We start from the raw sequence: 18,594 nt of genomic DNA on the forward strand, positions 1-18,594 counted from the left end.
AATAGAATATGACTATTAAATACTTGCAATCAACATCTTTTTAAATGTTTACAGAATCAAAACTATATACAGGACGCGACACACATGGTAGTTTATGTCATTTTTGTTATGTCATTTTTTCTTTTGCGACAAATGATTATTTTATGACATAAAGCATATGCAGTACCAATAGATAATGTTAACAGGAGGCAGTTTAAGTTTTAAATAACACTTTATAAATTATTGCTGTAAATTTGATATCAATTCATTATTTATTCATCAACGTTATATATATTATAGTATTGTTAATATCATAACTGATACTTAGTACGTGTGACATGTCAGAACCGATTGATCCTGCTACTCCTCCCATAGAGAATAATAAATCAGAGTTATTTAACTTCTCTACTGTGTGGCAACAGATAAACAAAGTTATAAAAGATGAAGAAGAACCAAGTAAATCACCTATAATAATACTAGGGAAATCATTTGATAATATTGAGGAAGCAGAAATCGCCATTAAATCAAGAATATGTCTAACTTATAGATTTGGATTTGAAGCTATTCCAAGATCAATGGAGGGTCCTAATCCCCTCCAATTCATGTTTAATAGAAGTTTAATTCCCAACATTCAATATTTACCTCGATTTATGGATAAAGATAATTTCGGTAGTGATGTCGGGTGGGGTTGTATGATTCGTACTTCTCAAAGTTTACTTGCTAATAGTTTTTTACAAACTATAGAAACTGAAGCTTCAGCTTCTAATAATCATATGGAAGATGAAGCTGATAAGAGTATAATAGATTTCTTTAGAGATAATTCCCAAAGTCCATTTTCATTACATAATTTCATTAAAGTGGCATCAGCGCTGCCCTTAAAAGTTAAACCAGGTCAATGGTTTGGTCCTGATGCTGCCTCTGTATCAATCAAACAATTATGTGAAAGCTTAAATTCAAGTCCAGATATTAAAGATTTCCCTCATATTAAAGTCTTAATCAGTGATAGCTCTGATTTATATGATACAGAAGTGAAAGAAGTATTTGACGATAAGAATGTCCTGGCTTTATTGATTCTTTTACCTGTTAGGTTGGGAATCGATAAAGTGAATTCCTATTATCATAGTAGTTTAATGCATTTATTATCATTACCTCAATCAGTTGGAATTGCCGGTGGTAAGCCTTCATCATCATTTTACTTTTTAGGTTATCAAGATAATGATTTAATCTATATGGATCCTCATCGTCCTCAATTATTCGATGAAAGTACTGATTATGAAACTTATCATACCTTAAATTATAATAAATTAGATATTAATAAATTAGATCCATCTATGATGATTGGTATTTTAGTTCAAAATTGGGATGATTTTGAACAATTCAAATCTAAATGTATTACTGATTCAAATAAGATAATTCATTTCCCTAAGGAAAAACTTTCTAATTTTGAAAATTCAATTCATGCTGGTTCTGAATTCGTTAATATTGATAGTCATGATTTACCTAAGAATGATGAATTTATAAATATTAAACATCCAGAACAACTTGAAAATGTGGAAGATTTTATTGATCTTGGTAATGAATTTGCAGTCACTGAAAAGGTTAGTGATGGCGAGGCTGATATATCAGAAATTATAAATAATGATTCACCTCTGGAAGGTGAAACTGAAATCTCCCCAGTGGGCGATACTGATCAATACGTACTTGATGAAGGCTCTGATAAGATCAATGAAGTAGAATCTTTATAGTTATTAAAGTAATACATATTAATAGTAGTTTTGGGCTACCCTAACTTAATTTTCGTGTGCGTACCAAACCTAAAATCTGTAGAAAATTTAAACTATAATCAGAAAGGCAACCAAATGTGACTAAACTTACACCCTTTTTAACCTTTTACAAATCATCAGTCTTTGAATACACTGGAGGTATAGAGAACTTAAGGATGGCAGTTGATAGTCTAAAGATTTGTACAGTATGTGCATCCAATAATAATAGATCAATGGAAGCTCATAAACAACTACGAGATGCTGGTTATAATGTAAAGTCATTTGGTACTGGTTCAGCCGTTAGATTACCAGGTCCATCGATAGATAAACCCAATGTGTATGATTTCGGTACTCCTTATGAAGATATATATCAAGATTTGATTGGTCAAAGTTGTCGAAAGATGTATGAAGCAAATGGATTGATTCATATGTTGGATAGAAATAGAAAAGTTAAACTGGCTCCTGAAAAATGGCAAAATAATGCTTATGCTGGTAAATTTGATTTGGTCATAACTTGTGAAGAAAGATGTTTTGATAGTGTATTGGAAGATTTAATGTTCAGAATGTATAATAAAGAAGATCAAAATGATGTTAGACAAGTTGTACATATTATCAATATTGATATTAAGGATGATAATGAAAATGCCCTTTTAGGTGGTAAAGGTATCTTAAAATTAGTCAATATGATTCATGATTTCAGACAGAAGAAGAAAGAAGATTATGAAGATGAATCAGATATCATTCTTGAAGATCAAATGATGGGTATATTAACAGAATGGCAAAAAGACCATACTCATTTACCCACTTTATATAGTATTTCATATTATTAAATTAAATTAATTTACATGTATTTATATAGCCCACCTTAATAGAATAAACCTAATGATCTAACCATTGTAACTTAAAGTTGTTGTAGCAATTTGCATTTGGTGTAGATTATATCAAAAGCAGAGCTGCTGAAAATTCTCGTAGTGAAAAAAAATATAAATAAAAAATATATAGTAAATACATGGTATAATTGAAGTACTTACAACCACAAACAATGCCACCCCCTAGACCTCCTATAAATGCCAAGAAGGCTAGGCTATACAACAGTAGGAACATAAGGACTCATACTACAGATGCTAGTCTTGTTGACAAGGACAAGCTTAATGTTCCAGACTTTTTAAATGCCAGAGAATTTGAAATAAAATCATTTGAATTAGCCCAATTAAATTCCAAATATGCATCATCCAATAGAGCTTTCCAAAGCTTACCTCGTGTTCTAAGAAGGAGGGCTGCTTCTCATAATGTCAAACGTATACCGAAGAGATTAAGAGCAAAAGCAATTCGAGAAATGAAATCATCAATGACTGGTACACCTACTGTAATAAAGAAAAAGCATTCAAGAGGACGTGAATTATATCGTTTAACCATGTCACGAAAGTTATTGAATTTAGGAAGTAAACTTAAATTGCTTAAGGGTGTTCCTGATAAAGAAGTTTATGGAAAGAAATTAAATTTACGATCCAAGATCAAAGCATTAAGTAAACAAATCAGAGCATTGAAACAATTAGATACTGAAGTTAAATCAAAGTTAAACAATATAGTTGGATCTTATGATAATACTGGTATAAATGACTATGCTCTGCGTCCAACTGGGAATATCAAATATTATAAAAGACAACGACAATTCGTATGGTTGCCGACTCATATTTGGCATGCAAAGAGATTTCATATGATTAAACAACATGGATTCCAAATACCGTTATCACCTACTCAGAAATGTTTTAAAATGATGAGTAGACAAAGTAAGAATGATTCTATCTTATTTGATACGTCTTATTATACTAGTCTTATAATAGAGTTGGAGAATGATGAGGATTATGAATCGTTTTTACTCAATATTACCAAATTTTCAAAATCAATTCCAGAGAAATTCTTGAATGGTGAAAGAAGTTACAATGATTGGATATATTTAGATGGTCAGAAGATAGGTAAGGTTCTTATATTCTCTCATATTCAATCTCATAAGATATTGATAAGATGTTTCCCATCGATATATAAAGATATCTTTGACTACTGTAAAAATGCAATCTCAAACTATACACCCTCGGCAATCCATGATTGTCAATATTCATTAGGAAGTTTGGATTTAATTGGTCCATTATCACTTCTTTCACTTAGTAAAGTGTTACATTTGGTAGACAAAGATTCTAGTATAAAGAAAGCATGGTCAAAATTATCTACTGTAAGAGATTCCAAAGCTATTCCTATTGGATTTAATATAAGTTTTGATATTATGGATTCAAGATTATGGAAACAACCTATGAAAATTAAACCTTCAAGTGATACTAATGAATATTTTGATTTCGTATCATCCCTTAGTACTTCAAAATTAGTTGATTCAACAACCATTGAGAATCTTTTAACTCCTGAAGGAAGAACTAAATCTTATGAAAATCAAATGTCAATCAAAGAAATAGATAGAGAATTTACAAAAATAGCAACCAGAGAAAACAGTTTAATCGATACAGATATTCAACATAGATCAATTACTCCAATTTTAATCTCAAAGATTGGTCCTCTGTCGTGGACTTTAATAGCTCCATGGTTTTGGATATTACCAATTTGGCTGAAATTAGTAAGGGTATCACAAATCAAACCAGGTGGAATAAGACAGATCAGACAGTATAACTTTGAACGTGGATGTGCTAATTTCCCTAATGATTATCCATGGTTACGCGATGGATGGAATTATAATGAAGCCTTGGGGGAAATTAAACAAAAGAAGTATACAAAGCTTCCTAAACGTCTTGTCAATGATAAACGACCAGATTATAAAGATATAGATATTATTAGTCCATTCAAATGTGATTGGAACTTTCTTAGAAATATAACCTTCTTAGCCAAACTTGCTGGAAAAGATCTCAATCAATTAGAGATAAATCCAAAGTTTGCAATTTATGAAGATGGTAATCCAATTAGAGAGTTAAATTCGACTCATGATTTAAAAAGACAATGTCATGAATTAAAAAGTTTGGCACTAGAAGGTATTAGGAAGTCAGTTATTCCTATAGAAATCTTCAATAAGAAAAATGAATTTCAAAATAAGTTAATTAGTGGAGATTATACCGTTCCGAGAGCACTGGAAATTAGATTTTCACGTCTTCCAGTTATTCAAATCTCACTAGAATTAATCAAAAATGGGAAGTTACATGATGGAGCTAGAATTTATCTTTCAAAAGTTGAACCTGATGATGATGTTTCCATAATTGGGTTCGTTACTAGTGGAGCTTATAATATAAATTTAGGAATTGCGTCTGGTATAGGTTTAGTAAGAGCTGATATCTTAAAGGATTCTACTATTACCACACTCTATGTCCGTAACATTGGTCAAACCTCAATCTACGAAGCTAAAATTACCACCATTCATAATTAATCTCAACTGTATATATAGATATTTATAGATCACCATTCAAATTTGCAACAATTTAATAAATAATCCGGGTAATATTACACACAAAATATTTTGTTACCCGCACTTCCACATTTTTTTTACAGCACTATAAATTAAACTTGAGATCGTTCAGAAATTTTTAAATTTCTCTTTTAGTCTTTTCCTCTTCATACTTACCTAGAGATGTTATAGGAGATCAAGAAGTCCTATAATCGGGATTTGTTAGAGGCATTGCACAGGGCCATGACATATTACGCCAGCTCTTCTATCGTCTGCTTACTGTCTCTCTGAGATGGTGGTGGATTGAGGAGCGTGGATCTTTCAATTTTTGATTTCTTTTCTTTATATATCACTGAAAAGTGATACGTTTCAATTGGTGATGAATATGAACATTTCAATTCATTACTACAACCTTTTAAGTTTGTTCAAGTCTGGCGATTTGATTGATTTAAAAAGTTGTATGATTGATCATTGATTCGATTCGATTCGATTTAATTAATTAGTTAGTTAATTTTATGTGTGTATTTTGATATCTATGCTAATCTACAAATAAGTGGCTGACAACAATTTGATTCAATCAATTGTTGTTTGACTCTACAGGTACAAATCTAGAATGCTCCCACATACGCATCAATGCCTTTTTAAATAAATTAATGTTGTAATCTATGATGGTTAATGATTTATCTTGAACTGCTGAATTCGATTGAAGTTTTTGATCAAAATCATTATCATTATTACCTGGTAAACTTCTTGCATCTTCATTCTTTATGAGTGCAACTAATGCTAATCCTCTAATCATTTGTTTCAAATATAATATTGAACCTTGGGATAAATGACTCACTGATCTTAATTCTCTTGGTTGTTTGGTATTATTATCATCATCATCATCATTCTCCACGTATAAATCATCTAAATCAATCGTTATATCAATGAATTCCGCACAAACTTCATACGTTTGAATATCAACTGGTGATGAATCTGTTGCCACATAAATCTTTGAATTAACATCAAATAAAAATACTTTATCAATCGATGAATGTTGAACTAAATTATCCAACATATTCTCTAATGATGGAAGTTCAGGAATTAATTTTTGAACTATTCTTGAAAACGCTTCATAAATAGAATGATCAAATATAGATGTTAAATAAAATGATACTTGAACTCCTTCTAATCCAAGATCTAATAATTCATCTCCTGTTCTTTGCATGATATCACGTTGAGCATCCATTCTATAATCTTCAGATAATCCATCTATCTTATGAATCAATACTTCTATATTTATCTTAGGATTGACTTTATAAGCGAATTCTATAATCATAGATAAATTTGTTAAAGCATTTAAATACTCATCTTGAGAATCAATCACATATACTAATGCACCTATACTGGAAAATAATCTCTCTGAATCATAATTAGGTTCGAAATAATTCAATTGTCCTGGTAATTCCATCACTGATAAATCAATCAATGATGAAAATTGTTCAGTAGTAGGTTTAGAAGTACTTTCTAAATATAAGGTATCCAATGGTTGCATATTATGAAACACAACTTTACAGATTGAAGATTTCCCTCCTCTCCTTAACCCCATCAACAATATGGTGGCATTGGTATCCTTAGGATTTGGTAATAATGTAGCCTCCATGGTTTGGGTATCTATATCTTGAACAGTGTAATGACTTGGGAGTTTGATACTGACCGTCAATTTGTTTTCTTTATGTTCGTAAGATAACACTACTAATTTTTTGCATTCCTGCACACAAGCAAGGGTCTTCTTCATGTTACATTTACTCTTCTTCATAGTTTAATAGGTATATACATATATTTAGATTTTAATAACTAATCTAATTATCTATGGTCTTAAACGTTTAGGATCTCTTGGGAATAAAGAGGCTCTACGGATATTTTTCAAATCTAAGAAGAACATAACCACTCTTTCTAAACCAATACCACCACCAGCATGAGGTGGACAACCATAAGTGAAAGCATCAACATATTCTTGTAAACCTGGAACATTATAATTAACTTCATGAGCAGCTAATCTTTCCTTTAATAATTCAACATCATGAACACGTTGAGCTCCTGATAAAATTTCTTCCCCTCTCATAAAGAAATCATATGAATTAGAATATCTTGGATCTTCTGGATCTGGCATAGTATAGAATGGTCTAACTGCTAATGGGAATTTATCTAAGATATAGAAATCAGTATCATATTTGTCTCTGACTAATTTACCTAATAATTTTTCATTTTCAGTAGATAAATCTTCAAAATCATCCACTTCTTTACCAGCAGCTCTTAACATAGCTATACCTTCTTTGAAATGAAGTCTAACCATTTTACCTTCTGGAACTTTAAATTCTTCCACTGGGAATTGTTTTCTAACAGTAGCGATTTCAGTACCGTATCTTTTCTTTAATTCAGTAAAGATAAACACAAATAATTCCATTAAAACATCAAGAACTTCATCATAATGTTCTTCAAATGCCATTTCTAAATCCAAACCGGTAAATTCAGTCATATGACGATGAGTATAAGAATTTTCAGCTCTAAAAACTGGAGCAATTTCAAACACTTTTTCAAAATCAGCAGCAATTAATTGTTCCTTATAAAATTGAGGAGATTGAGCTAAATAAGCTGACCCTTTGAAATAATTAACTTCAAAAACATTAGCACCACCTTCAGAAGCAGCACCAATGATTTTTGGAGTATGAACTTCAGTAAAACCCTTTTTGGTTAAGAATTCTCTAAATAATAAACAAACACCTGATTGAATTTTAAAGATAGCTTGATTGGTTGGAGTTCTTAAATCAATAACTCTAGCATCTAATCTAGTATCTAAATTAACAGTTGGAAGATTAAGAGCTTCGGCATCAGCATCAGATCTTGAAGCATCTTCAATTAATAAAGGTAATTGTTCTGGAGTTTCATGAATGGTATGTATTTTATTAATATGAATTTCAACATCTTGAACAGTGGATGATTTAATTAATTCATCGACTTTTCTAACAGTACCATAAACAACGACAATTGATTCTAAATTAATAGATGAAGCCCATTTAACCATTTGTTTAGAAATAGCAGATTTATCAGTATCTTTATTGGATCTCAATAAACCTTGGATTAATTCAGATTGTTGTCTTAAAGTTAAAAACAACATGGTGGCACCTTGTTGTCTGGCTTTATGAACTCTAGCTCTAAACACAACTTGTTCACCATCATTGGCAGCAGATAAATCCTTAATTTGGATTCTTTTATCACCAGTTTTGAAAGAAGAGTTGATCAATGGATATTTACCATATTTTTCCTTAGCTGGATCATTGGCAGCTTCAGCTTCCTTTTCAGCTTTTTCTTGATCTAATTGTCTTTGTCTTTCAGCCTTTTTATCAGCTTTTTCCTTTTCCTTTTGTAATTTCTTTAATGCTTTTTTAGATAATGGTAAACCATCTTCACCAAGAATAACAGGTTCAGCAGAGGTTTCGACTGCACCTTCTTCTTGGATAGACAACTTTTCAACTTGTTCAGCAGACATTGTTAATGATTGAAGGATCTATAAAGTCGTTCATCTAAAATTTATGACTCCAATTTTTTTATTTTTCCAAAAATTTTCAATGTGGTGAGTTTTTCTTTGTTTGTTCGTGTACAGTACGTAATGAATGATTCAAGGGGGAGGGAGGGAGACAAAATCATCATCACTATTTTTTTTTCTGTTAGTGACTAATTTTGTTCTCCCTAGCGGAAAGAAAATAGGCTGCAATTTCTCACTAAAAATATTTTATGGTGTGACGACGACATATATAAATATGGAGGCAAGTGATGACACTGGGGGTAAACGGCATAACAGTGTCAAAACTACTTGTGTTATATTTATATAGGCTACTTTTATCATCAATGTCTACGATGGTTCATTCATTTATATATACAAAACCTCTTATATTTAAGATTATTTCTTCCTTTTGTGGTGCTGGGAAGTTAATTTCAGCAAGTAAATTTCCTCTATGCTCCATCAACTTGAGTGACTGGTTCCTTGATTGAATCATTGTCCTTTATCTCAAGTAAAGCAGCTCTTCTAGCTAATCCTTCCTTTATTTTTCTTTCTCTTCTTTGTTCTTTGGTCTCCACTGGTATAATATCAACTGTAGATGATATAACTGAATCAATGGCTTGATGTAATTGATCCATCTTTTTAAAATTCTCTTTAAATCTATCATGAGATAACTTGGTAATAACTTCCAAATAATCTTTAGTCACTAATAACACATTCTCATCTTGTTTATCATTTAAAAATCCAATCGGTATATCTAATTTGATCGATATTCTTATGGCCACATTATTATTAGATCCAATCCCAGATTCTCTAAATCCACATCCCATAGCCGTACTATATAATGATTTAGCAATATTTTCATCACGACATTTAACATGAAGTATAAGTGGTTCAAATTTGAATAAGATATATCTAGTTTTGGCATTGGCTGTCAGTATCAAACTATCTTCATCTGCTGAAACAAAATCAATAGTATTATACCAATTATCTAGAGTGCTAGGATCATGTGTGACAAACAACCATTTTCCAGCATTTCCCTTAGCTCCAATCTTTATATCATCATCATGCTCTATATCCTTAACCCCTTCTAAAAACACTGATACTCTACCAGAACAAGATGATGTAGTCACCATATCTGGACTTGAATTGATAAGATCTATGATTGGTAAACATAGCACATCAACCGTACCTTTTGGAGAGGCGTCTGGAGTATCCTCATTGGTAGATGCCAATTCTTTAAGAATGGATCTCTTCTTCTGATCAAATGAATCTTGAGTTCTTGACATGATTGGTTTCCCTTTAAATAGATCTCTATCTCTTCTTCTTGAGTATACAATTTTTCATTTTACAGATATATTTTTTTGCAGAGAGATGCGAAAAAATTTAAAGATGCTAAAAGATTTATTTATTTTTAATAATATATACTATATATAAATTAACTATTTTAATGCTTGCATAAACTTTCTTTCATCCTCTTGAGAAAAGTGGAATATGGTCTTTATAACTGGCAATAACATATCTCTTTGTTCCTTATGTTCAAAGAATCCTAATAATACATTCTTTAAATATGCAATGTTTGTTTCTCTTGATTCTGATTCAGCATCAAGAGTGGTTGAATCTATAGAATCACGAGGCGATTTAGTAGCTAACGAATCAGTTGACTGGCCATTACTATTAGCAGCGGATGAGGCTTGTGATGATTTCATTTGTCTATATTGTTGAGTTATGATCTTATAATTCTTAGATAATCTTTCAAATTTCAAATTTGATTCTTCATTCAACTTCTTTAAAACGGTATTTATACTTTCGAAATCTCTCACTTTCTTAGTTGAAAGTTGTAATGATTGTCTTAAAGTTTGAATGGTTTGTTGAGTATCTTCGAAACTAACATCAGCATCATCCATCGCAGTTGATGTATCCTTTGTATGTTCATTTTCCAAGATAGTATTTTTTTCCTTTGATTCATTTAAATTCTTTTCCAAATCTTGTATTTTCAGTAAATAACTATCTGAGATTGATTTTAATTCATCTATCTCTCTTAATTTCTTCTTAATTTGAATTTGGGATGATGATTGTTTTTCAAGTAAGGCTTCATTAGCTCGTTTGATTTCAGCTTGCGATTCAGCATATTTGGTCTTTATCTGCTCTTCAGCATCAACAAGAAGTCGTCTCATAGTTGATGATTCTCTGGCACGTTCTTGTAACATGTTTCTTGCTTCACTTAATTCATCTTCTAAATTCTCAATTCTCATGGATGATTCCTTTGTCTTCATACTTAATTCATCATATTGTTGTTTGAATGAAAGATGTTCGTTATTACTACTTGTAGTTTCTCTTATAAGAGACTCGAATTGGGATCTTATTTTTTCAAGTTCAGTGACAGCCTTATGTTTGTCTGTTTGAAGTTTCTGTATTTCATTAGATAATGATTTAGTCTTTTCGATTGAAAGTTCTTGCTTGGTAAGTAATTCACTCTTTTGAGTAAGTAAGGTTCTGCTATTAAGTTGTAAATCATTATTAGTAGCTCTTAATTTTAATAATGATACATTTAATTGATCTCTTTCTTTACTCAAGTTGGTGAGTCTTTCCAATATATCTTCAAGTTGTTTATCTTTAGCTGTTAAGTTTGCTTTAGCTTTATTGATTTCTAATTTGAGAGATGTGTCATTACTCTTAAATTTCAATAATTCAGCGATTCTGACATTCAAGCCTTCTTTTTCAGATGTCAATACCTTGATCTCCTTTTTAGCATCCTCAAGTTCGGCATCTGTTGTAGTTAACTTTTGTTTTAAATTATCATTTAGAGTTTGAAGTTCTTTTTCAGACTTTGTGAGATCGGCAATTTTTTTGATATATTCTTTTGACTTCTCTTCATGTTCGGTTAATGCACTTTGTAATTTGACTGATACATCCTTTAATGAAACTTCAAGGCCTTCCGTAAGCTTGACAAGTTCGTCCGTTTCAGCTTTTGACTTTGTATCTGATTCCAAACTAATTTCCTTCTCCTTTGATTTTTCTTTCAAATGTTTAATTTCATCTCTACTTTGAACTAAATCATCTCCAAGACTTTGAAGCAGTTCTCTTAAATTCTCAACTTCTTCAATTTGTAATTCCAATTTGGATCTAGTAGCTCGATGTTCTTCTACTATCTTCGTATTTTCTTCCTCTAATGATTTTATCTTATTATTTGCAATTGTTAAATCTTCAGAAAGCTTCTCAGAGTCAACTTCAGCAGAAACCTCTGGCTCTGGTTCTGGTTCATGGACACCATTCTTCTTCTTCTTTGATTTCTTCTTTTTGCCTTTACCATTTGGAGTATTAGGTACACTTGGCTTAGCATTTTCTGATTTGGCATTTTCTGATTTTAATTCAGAAATAGTAGCATCTTTCTCCACAATTTCAGATTTTAAATCATTGATTTCTTTATTTAATAATTCGACATCGCCATTGGATGCGGATGATTGGAGTTTTTCTATTTCAGAAGTCAATTCAGTTATTTTTGATTTACCTTCATCTACTTCTTTTTTAACTATTTCTAAATCTTCTTCACTTTTCTTATTGATTTCTGTTAATTTTTCATTAAGTTGAGTTATTTCAGCTTTAGATAATTCAACATCAGTGAGTAACTTTTCTTCATTAGTTTCTTTATCTTTCAACTGACTCTTTAATGATTCAATTTCTTCATCATCATCTTTCACTTCACTCTTTTCTTCAAGCTTAGCTTCCAATTCTTTTTGTTTCAGAAGAAGTTCAGTTACTTGTTTAGTTGATTTTTCAAGTTTATCTTCCAAACTAATATTCGTTTTCGTTAAATCAGTATTTTCTTTGGCATACCTCCTCATTTCTCCATTAAGCATATTTGTTTTCTCAGTTAATCCATTAAGATATTCAACTAATGCGCCAGCATCAGAAATACTAGAAACTGGAGTATTCTCTTTAAGAACTCTTTCGAATAATAATACCAATTCCGCCTTACGTTTCTCTGTTTTATATGCTTGTAATAAGATAGGATATTTTTCTTCATACTTGGCAAACTTCTTTAATTTAGATCGTATAGAGGGTGGTAATTGAATTTTCTCTGGTTTATTAGTTGGATCCAGTTCGGAATTGTCAGGAATTACTTCAGGAGTTGGAGTTGGAGAATTTGCCTCGACAACTGGTTCATCTTCAGGTTGAGTTAATTCAGAAGCTTCAGGGGTTTCTGTGTGTAATACCTTTGATTCATCTTTCAATTCCTTCAATGGATCAATGGGCCCATTGCCATTGATACCAGCCTCATTTACGTTTAATTCATTGAAACTCTTTGCCATATCCTCCGAAAAGGTTTTAAGCTTCGAGAACATCTTGATCTCTGTTTATGATGGTGATACAATGATAATCCCTTTTGATATATAACTTACATTGCCATATATTATATGAGCCTCAACAGAAAAGAGTCGGATCAGGAAAGTTGGAGTTTTTGTTTTCACGTGACCCGAAAATTAGTATCGCCTCTTTATCTCTAAAAATGTAAAAACCCCAATCCACACCTTTTGATAACTGGTTTAGCATAAACGACATAGACAGATATTATAGAGTGATGCCACCATCGATTAGGGATATAAAGGTATCATTGGGTAAGGTTCAAGTGTACCTTGAAGAACTTTCATCTTCATTGGAGGAGAGAGAAAGGTTGGTTAGTGTTCTCAAATTGACTCCGTCTGCAAATGATAACTATGATCTTATCACATTGTTTCAGAAGCTTTTCAAATATTTAAATTATCTTAAGGATGATTTGGAAATAATGAATAAAAGAGATAAAATTAACGTTGAAGAACTTAATGGACAATTTCAAACCGTGATATCAAGATATAATCAACTTTGGCACCAAGCATCTGAAGATGGAAGTATTGATGTTGGTGAATTTAAATTTAATCATATTACCATCACAACTAGTACGATAAAAACTACAAAGTCTACGAAGGAAGTAGGTCAAAAATCAGTCAGATTCCAAGACGATGTTGAAGCTGATGATGATCATTTAAGAAATGAATTAATGGGAACAAGATCATTTCGTCCTTATACTGATGCCGAAGGAGGCGAAAGTGATATGGGGACTGATACGGAATCATTCGATACTCAAACTAATCAACAAATGTTTGCTCAACATCAACAAATTATACATGAACAAGATTCCGATCTTGATCTTTTGCATGAATCAGTGAGGCGACAACATTCGATGGGAATGGCTATCAATACCGAGCTTGATGATCACATTATAATATTAAATGACTTGGAACTGGGAATAGATCAAGCTCAATATAGACTTAATACAGCCACTAGGAGGTTGAATGATTTTAGGAAGACATGCAAGGAAAATGGTAGTCTTGTTACTATTGTAGTGTTGACGGTTATACTTATACTATTGTTAGTTGTATTAAATTAATAGTACCTAATACTCTACTCTTACTTTTTAATTAATATGAATTCATTATTATACATTAAATTAGATTATATTATAGTAAATTATATAAGGGAATAAGTTAAGCTTCTTCTTATTTTGCTTGTATTTGAATTCTAAGGTTAATGATTAAATCTAATTTATTTTATATTCGGTAAGTTAAGTCATGGTTTATCTTCACTTAAAAGTTGATCAAATCTAGAAGTTGAAATCATCATTTTCATCTTCTTCCTCTGAAAAGAACCATATAAAGATTGTAATATCAAAATAGACAATTAAACCACCAACAATACTCATTAACATGGACCCAAATTCAACAAGATTAGTATGATAGAAAGTTAACGGTAACGCCACCCCACTAACAATTAAAAATCCTGTCAATGACTTACAAAACTCTTGAACTGGAGATGGATTATTCATATCACTACTATTAAACCTTAAGAAATCATCTCGATTATTATCAATCGATGAAGAAACTATATTCGGTAGTGGAGCTAATAAAAAGATTAATATCACCCATAATGGTTTGAAATTATTGTATAATGCACATGACAACAAGATCAATAAGAATCCAGATGCTAGGAATGCAGATAGGAATATGATTTTATTTAATGGATTCATTTCCTTGGTTGAATAAATTGGGGACTTGTTGATACTAGGGCACAGCTCAACTGGCTCTTGTTATCCTTTTCGATAATGGGTCCCTAAAATACAGTATCTAACAAAAATATCAATTTTGGACTGCATATAATGGCTCACGTGTCAAGTTTATACGGAATTTAATCTACAAATTAATTTAGATTTAGATAACAATATATACACGTTTAACAATTAACCTTACCTATAACAACTCAACAATTACGATGTAGCATCAACATCTTAAAATAAAAAAAAGATAACTATAAAAAAATAACTAAATTAAAACCATAGACAAACAAGAATATAAAGCATCCTTAAAATTATTTCTTGCTAGAATTCCAAAACCATCCACCATTGGATGTAGAATCTTCACTTGGAGCAACCACCTTTGCATCTGAAGATTTCGACTTAAAGCTTGAAGTGATACCGGCTCCTGAGCGTTCCACACTTTCGTTAACATTAACCCAATCTGATGAATCAATAGGTTTTGATTTATTTACCGTAGTCATGATTGATGTACCATCATTAAAATACTCTTTCTTCGATTCTCTATATTCAATTTCTTTAGTATCAGGATTGGTACGACTGAAACTAGTAACAATAGTTGAAGTTACTTTCTTTGTATCAATTTTAGGGACTTCTACTTGAGTACTAAAATCAATTACATCCTTTTCATTAGTAACTGGACTTGAAGATGAAGGAAATAACTTTTCAGCTTTTTCTTCGATTCTCTTTCTAAATCTTTCTCTTCTTCTAGATCTATCATTTCTAACGTTTTCAAACATAATACTTTTCCAATTTAAATAATCTTCAAATTTCTTGAAATAAACACCTTTTTCACCAAGATCAATGGCTCCATTGGTTTCTGAGATCCCTTTTTCTTGAATAGCATTTCTAAAATCTTCTTTAGTAAGAATCTTATCGGAAAGTTTTTCTTGTTTATAGTTTAATAATTCAACTGGAACTTCACTATTTGGGAATAAACATCTCCAATAACCTCTAGAGTCCCAAACTGATTCACCATCTTTATTAATACAATTGTTATAATATCTAATGGATGGAGTCTTATAGGAGTAGTATCCAAAAGGTGACTTACCACTACTATAATTACCATGGAAGAAATTATGAATACCACCTTTGGCAAATGGATTGAATTTACTATCTTCATCAACTGTTTCAACCTCATTAGATGATTTCCATGAGTTTCTAACTTCATATTGACTTGGGTAATTGAATGTCTTTTCTTCGAATTCTTCAATAACAGCATTATTGTTTTCTTTAGAAAACAATGACTTTAAATGCTTTCTCAATTGCTCTTCATTTCCTCTATCATCTCTATCGATGTCAAATAACCAATTGAAGGAGTAATCCTTAGCTATGTCATTGAATTGAGTCAATGAATCACTAGTTAAATTGAAAATTGATTTGGTAACGGTACTAAAGTTACGTTTAAAATCTTCAATATTTGCAATTAACTTCTCCATTTCTTCATCATTTTTGGCAGATGAATTGGATACAGGAGTATCCTCTTTTTGATTTCTGTTCCTATCACTTGAACGACACATTGATAAATTGGTTGATATATAGATAAAACTAACTATGAATGAAAGAGATATGATGATGTATTTATAGAAAACAATTGTTTTGCCATCCATCCCCCCTTTCCATTTTAAAATGATTCTGCCGCTCCTTAAATCCTCACTTTTTCCCATACGATTTCTAACTCTATATAAATTAGATACTCTAGTTTGCATAATGTTTACAAAGTTACAAGACAATTGGAATTGCCACCAAACTAACCACCTTCATCCTGGTTTAGCCGTATTAGAGATCATCAATTGGTATCTATTATATCCTAAGGATCAACTTTAGTATATAGTCTTTAATACAGTATGTGCAGGAGATTCCGTAATGTGGAGACACAGCTTAACAACATGACTTTTTATAATGTCTGAGCTTTATAACTTATATCATGTTCTACCACGATCAAATCCAACTGAAACCAACTATTCCACCATCTTAGTTTGTACTTATAACGCAGCATTGCTTCATTAGTTAGATTTATACTATAAATGGTAGCAGCTTTAAACTGATTTGCAAGGACACGACTATTTATTTATAAAGATATCTGAAAAATTTACCAATATGGGTGTAACTATAATCTTTAACCAATGATCTAAGGGCAATGTTACTGATTGTTCAGCGACGTCTATACTCCAAGCTCTCACCTAAGAGTTCCAATAAGCTTGTGAACAAGTTGACTAAAAAGGCAAAACCGTCACTAGCTTTAGGTCCATCAGTTCATCCAAATCATCCAACTCGAACCAGATTTGCACCCTCTCCAACTGGATACTTACATTTGGGATCCTTAAGAACAGCCTTGTATAATTACTTATTAGCAAAGAATACAGGTGGTCAATTCTTATTACGTTTGGAAGATACCGATCAAAAAAGATTAGTCCCAGATGCTGAGCAAAATATTTATGAATCTTTAAAATGGTGTGGAATCATTCCTGATGAAGGTCCTATAGAAGGAGGTCCTTATGGTCCATATAAACAATCTTCAAGAAGAAGCATATATGCTGAATATGCCCAAAAGTTAATTGATAGCGGTGATGCTTATTACTGTACTTGTTCCAAGGATAGACTAAATGATCTTCGAGAATCCGCATCCAAATTAAAGCCACCAACAACAGTTACATATGATAGAAAGTGTCTTCATGATTCAGCTCCTAATATTGAAGGTGCCATTATACGGTTTAAATCTCCAGATGTATATGAACCATTCAAAGATTTATTACATGGTAATGTTAATATTCAACCACAATACAACAATAATGATAGAAGATATGATGATATTGTGATAATGAAATCTGATGGATTACCAACTTATCATTTCGCTAACGTAATAGATGATCACTTAATGAAAATCACTCACGTCATAAGAGGAGAAGAATGGTTATCATCAACTCCTAAGCATATTGCATTATATAGAGCTTTTGGCTGGGAGCCTCCAGCATTTATTCACATTCCTTTGTTAACATCACTCGAAGATAAAAAGCTTTCTAAAAGATTAGGTGATATTGGAATTTTATCAATGAAGGAAAAGGGGATCTTACCTGAATCTATTGTTAACTTTGTGGCTTTATTCGGATGGTCACCGGTAAGAGATACTCCAGGGGTTAGTACAAGTGAATCGATGTCATTGAATGAAATAGTGGAGAAGTTCTCATTAGATAATCTCACTAGAGGTAATGCTAAAGTCAATGATTCAAAGTTGTATTTCTTTAACAAACATCACTTGAATGAATTGATAAATGATGAAGATAAGCTAACCGAATTGGTTGAAGAGTTTTATCCAAAGTTCAATGAACATGCAAAGGGCAAATATGATAAAGAAAAATTAAAACAAATTCTAAAGCTTGTGGGTCCAAGTTTAAATACTTTAAATGAAATTTTTACAAATTATGCTTACCTTTATGAAACCATTGATTACTCTGCTATCGATACTTCAAAACTACCATCAAGTTCTAGAATAATTATAGAAAAGTTAATCGACTACAATGACCCAAATTTTCAAGATGGTGTTGCCAAACTATTAGAAGATATTCCTAATATTTCTAAAAAGGATATCTTTCAATCAGTCAGATATGCCATTGCAGGTGGATCATCAGGTTTAACAATTCCATCGGTATTAGATATAATCGGTCATGAAGAATACGAATCAAGACTTAAAGAGTCATTAAAATTTATTTAAAAAATCTTGTATATAGTGTATTAATAATTT

At 31.4% G+C, this 18,594-nt stretch overlaps 10 protein-coding genes across 10 annotated transcripts; 5 read left to right on the top strand and 5 right to left on the bottom strand. All coding sequences in view use genetic code 12, as the record gives it.

Moving 5' to 3' along the window:
* The first annotated feature begins 1 nt into the window (after position 1).
* Positions 2–1,821, top strand: DFJ63DRAFT_154379 (cysteine protease). Its single transcript, XM_064903614.1, has one exon. It carries the CDS (start codon positions 318–320, stop codon positions 1,722–1,724), a length of 1,407 nt encoding a protein of 468 aa, XP_064761769.1. The 5' UTR covers positions 2–317; the 3' UTR covers positions 1,725–1,821.
* SSU72 (RNA polymerase II subunit A C-terminal domain phosphatase) lies at positions 1,822–2,678 on the top strand. Its single transcript, XM_064903613.1, has one exon. The coding sequence runs from the start codon at positions 1,919–1,921 to the stop codon at positions 2,570–2,572; it is 654 nt and encodes a 217-aa protein (XP_064761770.1). The 5' UTR covers positions 1,822–1,918; the 3' UTR covers positions 2,573–2,678.
* On the top strand, positions 2,638–5,613 carry DFJ63DRAFT_319242 (ribonuclease P/MRP protein subunit). The gene has a single exon (XM_064907035.1). It carries the CDS (start codon positions 2,785–2,787, stop codon positions 5,161–5,163), a length of 2,379 nt encoding a protein of 792 aa, XP_064761771.1. The 5' UTR covers positions 2,638–2,784; the 3' UTR covers positions 5,164–5,613.
* DFJ63DRAFT_319243 (uncharacterized protein) lies at positions 5,614–6,989 on the bottom strand. The gene has a single exon (XM_064907036.1). It carries the CDS (start codon positions 6,980–6,982, stop codon positions 5,759–5,761), a length of 1,224 nt encoding a protein of 407 aa, XP_064761772.1. The 5' UTR covers positions 6,983–6,989; the 3' UTR covers positions 5,614–5,758.
* A 44-nt stretch (positions 6,990–7,033) lies between these two features.
* Positions 7,034–8,713, bottom strand: DPS1-1 (aspartate--tRNA ligase; the record flags this gene model as incomplete). Its single annotated transcript, XM_064906193.1, has 1 exon — positions 7,034–8,713. One exon carries the CDS (start codon positions 8,711–8,713, stop codon positions 7,034–7,036), a length of 1,680 nt encoding a protein of 559 aa, XP_064761773.1.
* A 464-nt stretch (positions 8,714–9,177) lies between these two features.
* DFJ63DRAFT_335748 (tRNA methyltransferase) lies at positions 9,178–10,014 on the bottom strand (the record flags this gene model as incomplete). The annotated part of the gene is made up of 1 exon (XM_064908261.1): positions 9,178–10,014. The coding sequence occupies one exon, from the start codon at positions 10,012–10,014 to the stop codon at positions 9,178–9,180; it is 837 nt and encodes a 278-aa protein (XP_064761774.1).
* A 3,106-nt stretch (positions 10,015–13,120) lies between these two features.
* SYN8 (syntaxin) lies at positions 13,121–14,260 on the top strand. Its single transcript, XM_064903619.1, has one exon. The coding sequence runs from the start codon at positions 13,308–13,310 to the stop codon at positions 14,151–14,153; it is 846 nt and encodes a 281-aa protein (XP_064761775.1). The 5' UTR covers positions 13,121–13,307; the 3' UTR covers positions 14,154–14,260.
* DFJ63DRAFT_156169 (uncharacterized protein) lies at positions 14,261–15,129 on the bottom strand. Its single transcript, XM_064903631.1, has one exon. It carries the CDS (start codon positions 14,787–14,789, stop codon positions 14,367–14,369), a length of 423 nt encoding a protein of 140 aa, XP_064761776.1. The 5' UTR covers positions 14,790–15,129; the 3' UTR covers positions 14,261–14,366.
* DFJ63DRAFT_154434 (uncharacterized protein) lies at positions 14,959–16,777 on the bottom strand. Its single transcript, XM_064903620.1, has one exon. The coding sequence runs from the start codon at positions 16,559–16,561 to the stop codon at positions 15,128–15,130; it is 1,434 nt and encodes a 477-aa protein (XP_064761777.1). The 5' UTR covers positions 16,562–16,777; the 3' UTR covers positions 14,959–15,127.
* DFJ63DRAFT_154371 (glutamate--tRNA ligase) lies at positions 16,777–18,580 on the top strand. Its single transcript, XM_064903612.1, has one exon. The coding sequence runs from the start codon at positions 16,993–16,995 to the stop codon at positions 18,562–18,564; it is 1,572 nt and encodes a 523-aa protein (XP_064761778.1). The 5' UTR covers positions 16,777–16,992; the 3' UTR covers positions 18,565–18,580.
* The last annotated feature ends 14 nt before the right edge of the window (positions 18,581–18,594 follow it).

The sequence above is a fragment of the Scheffersomyces coipomensis genome, assembly GCF_036884675.1.
Source record: "Scheffersomyces coipomensis strain NRRL Y-17651 chromosome Unknown DFJ63scaffold_4, whole genome shotgun sequence".
Classification (NCBI taxonomy): Eukaryota; Fungi; Ascomycota; class Pichiomycetes; order Serinales; family Debaryomycetaceae; genus Scheffersomyces; species Scheffersomyces coipomensis.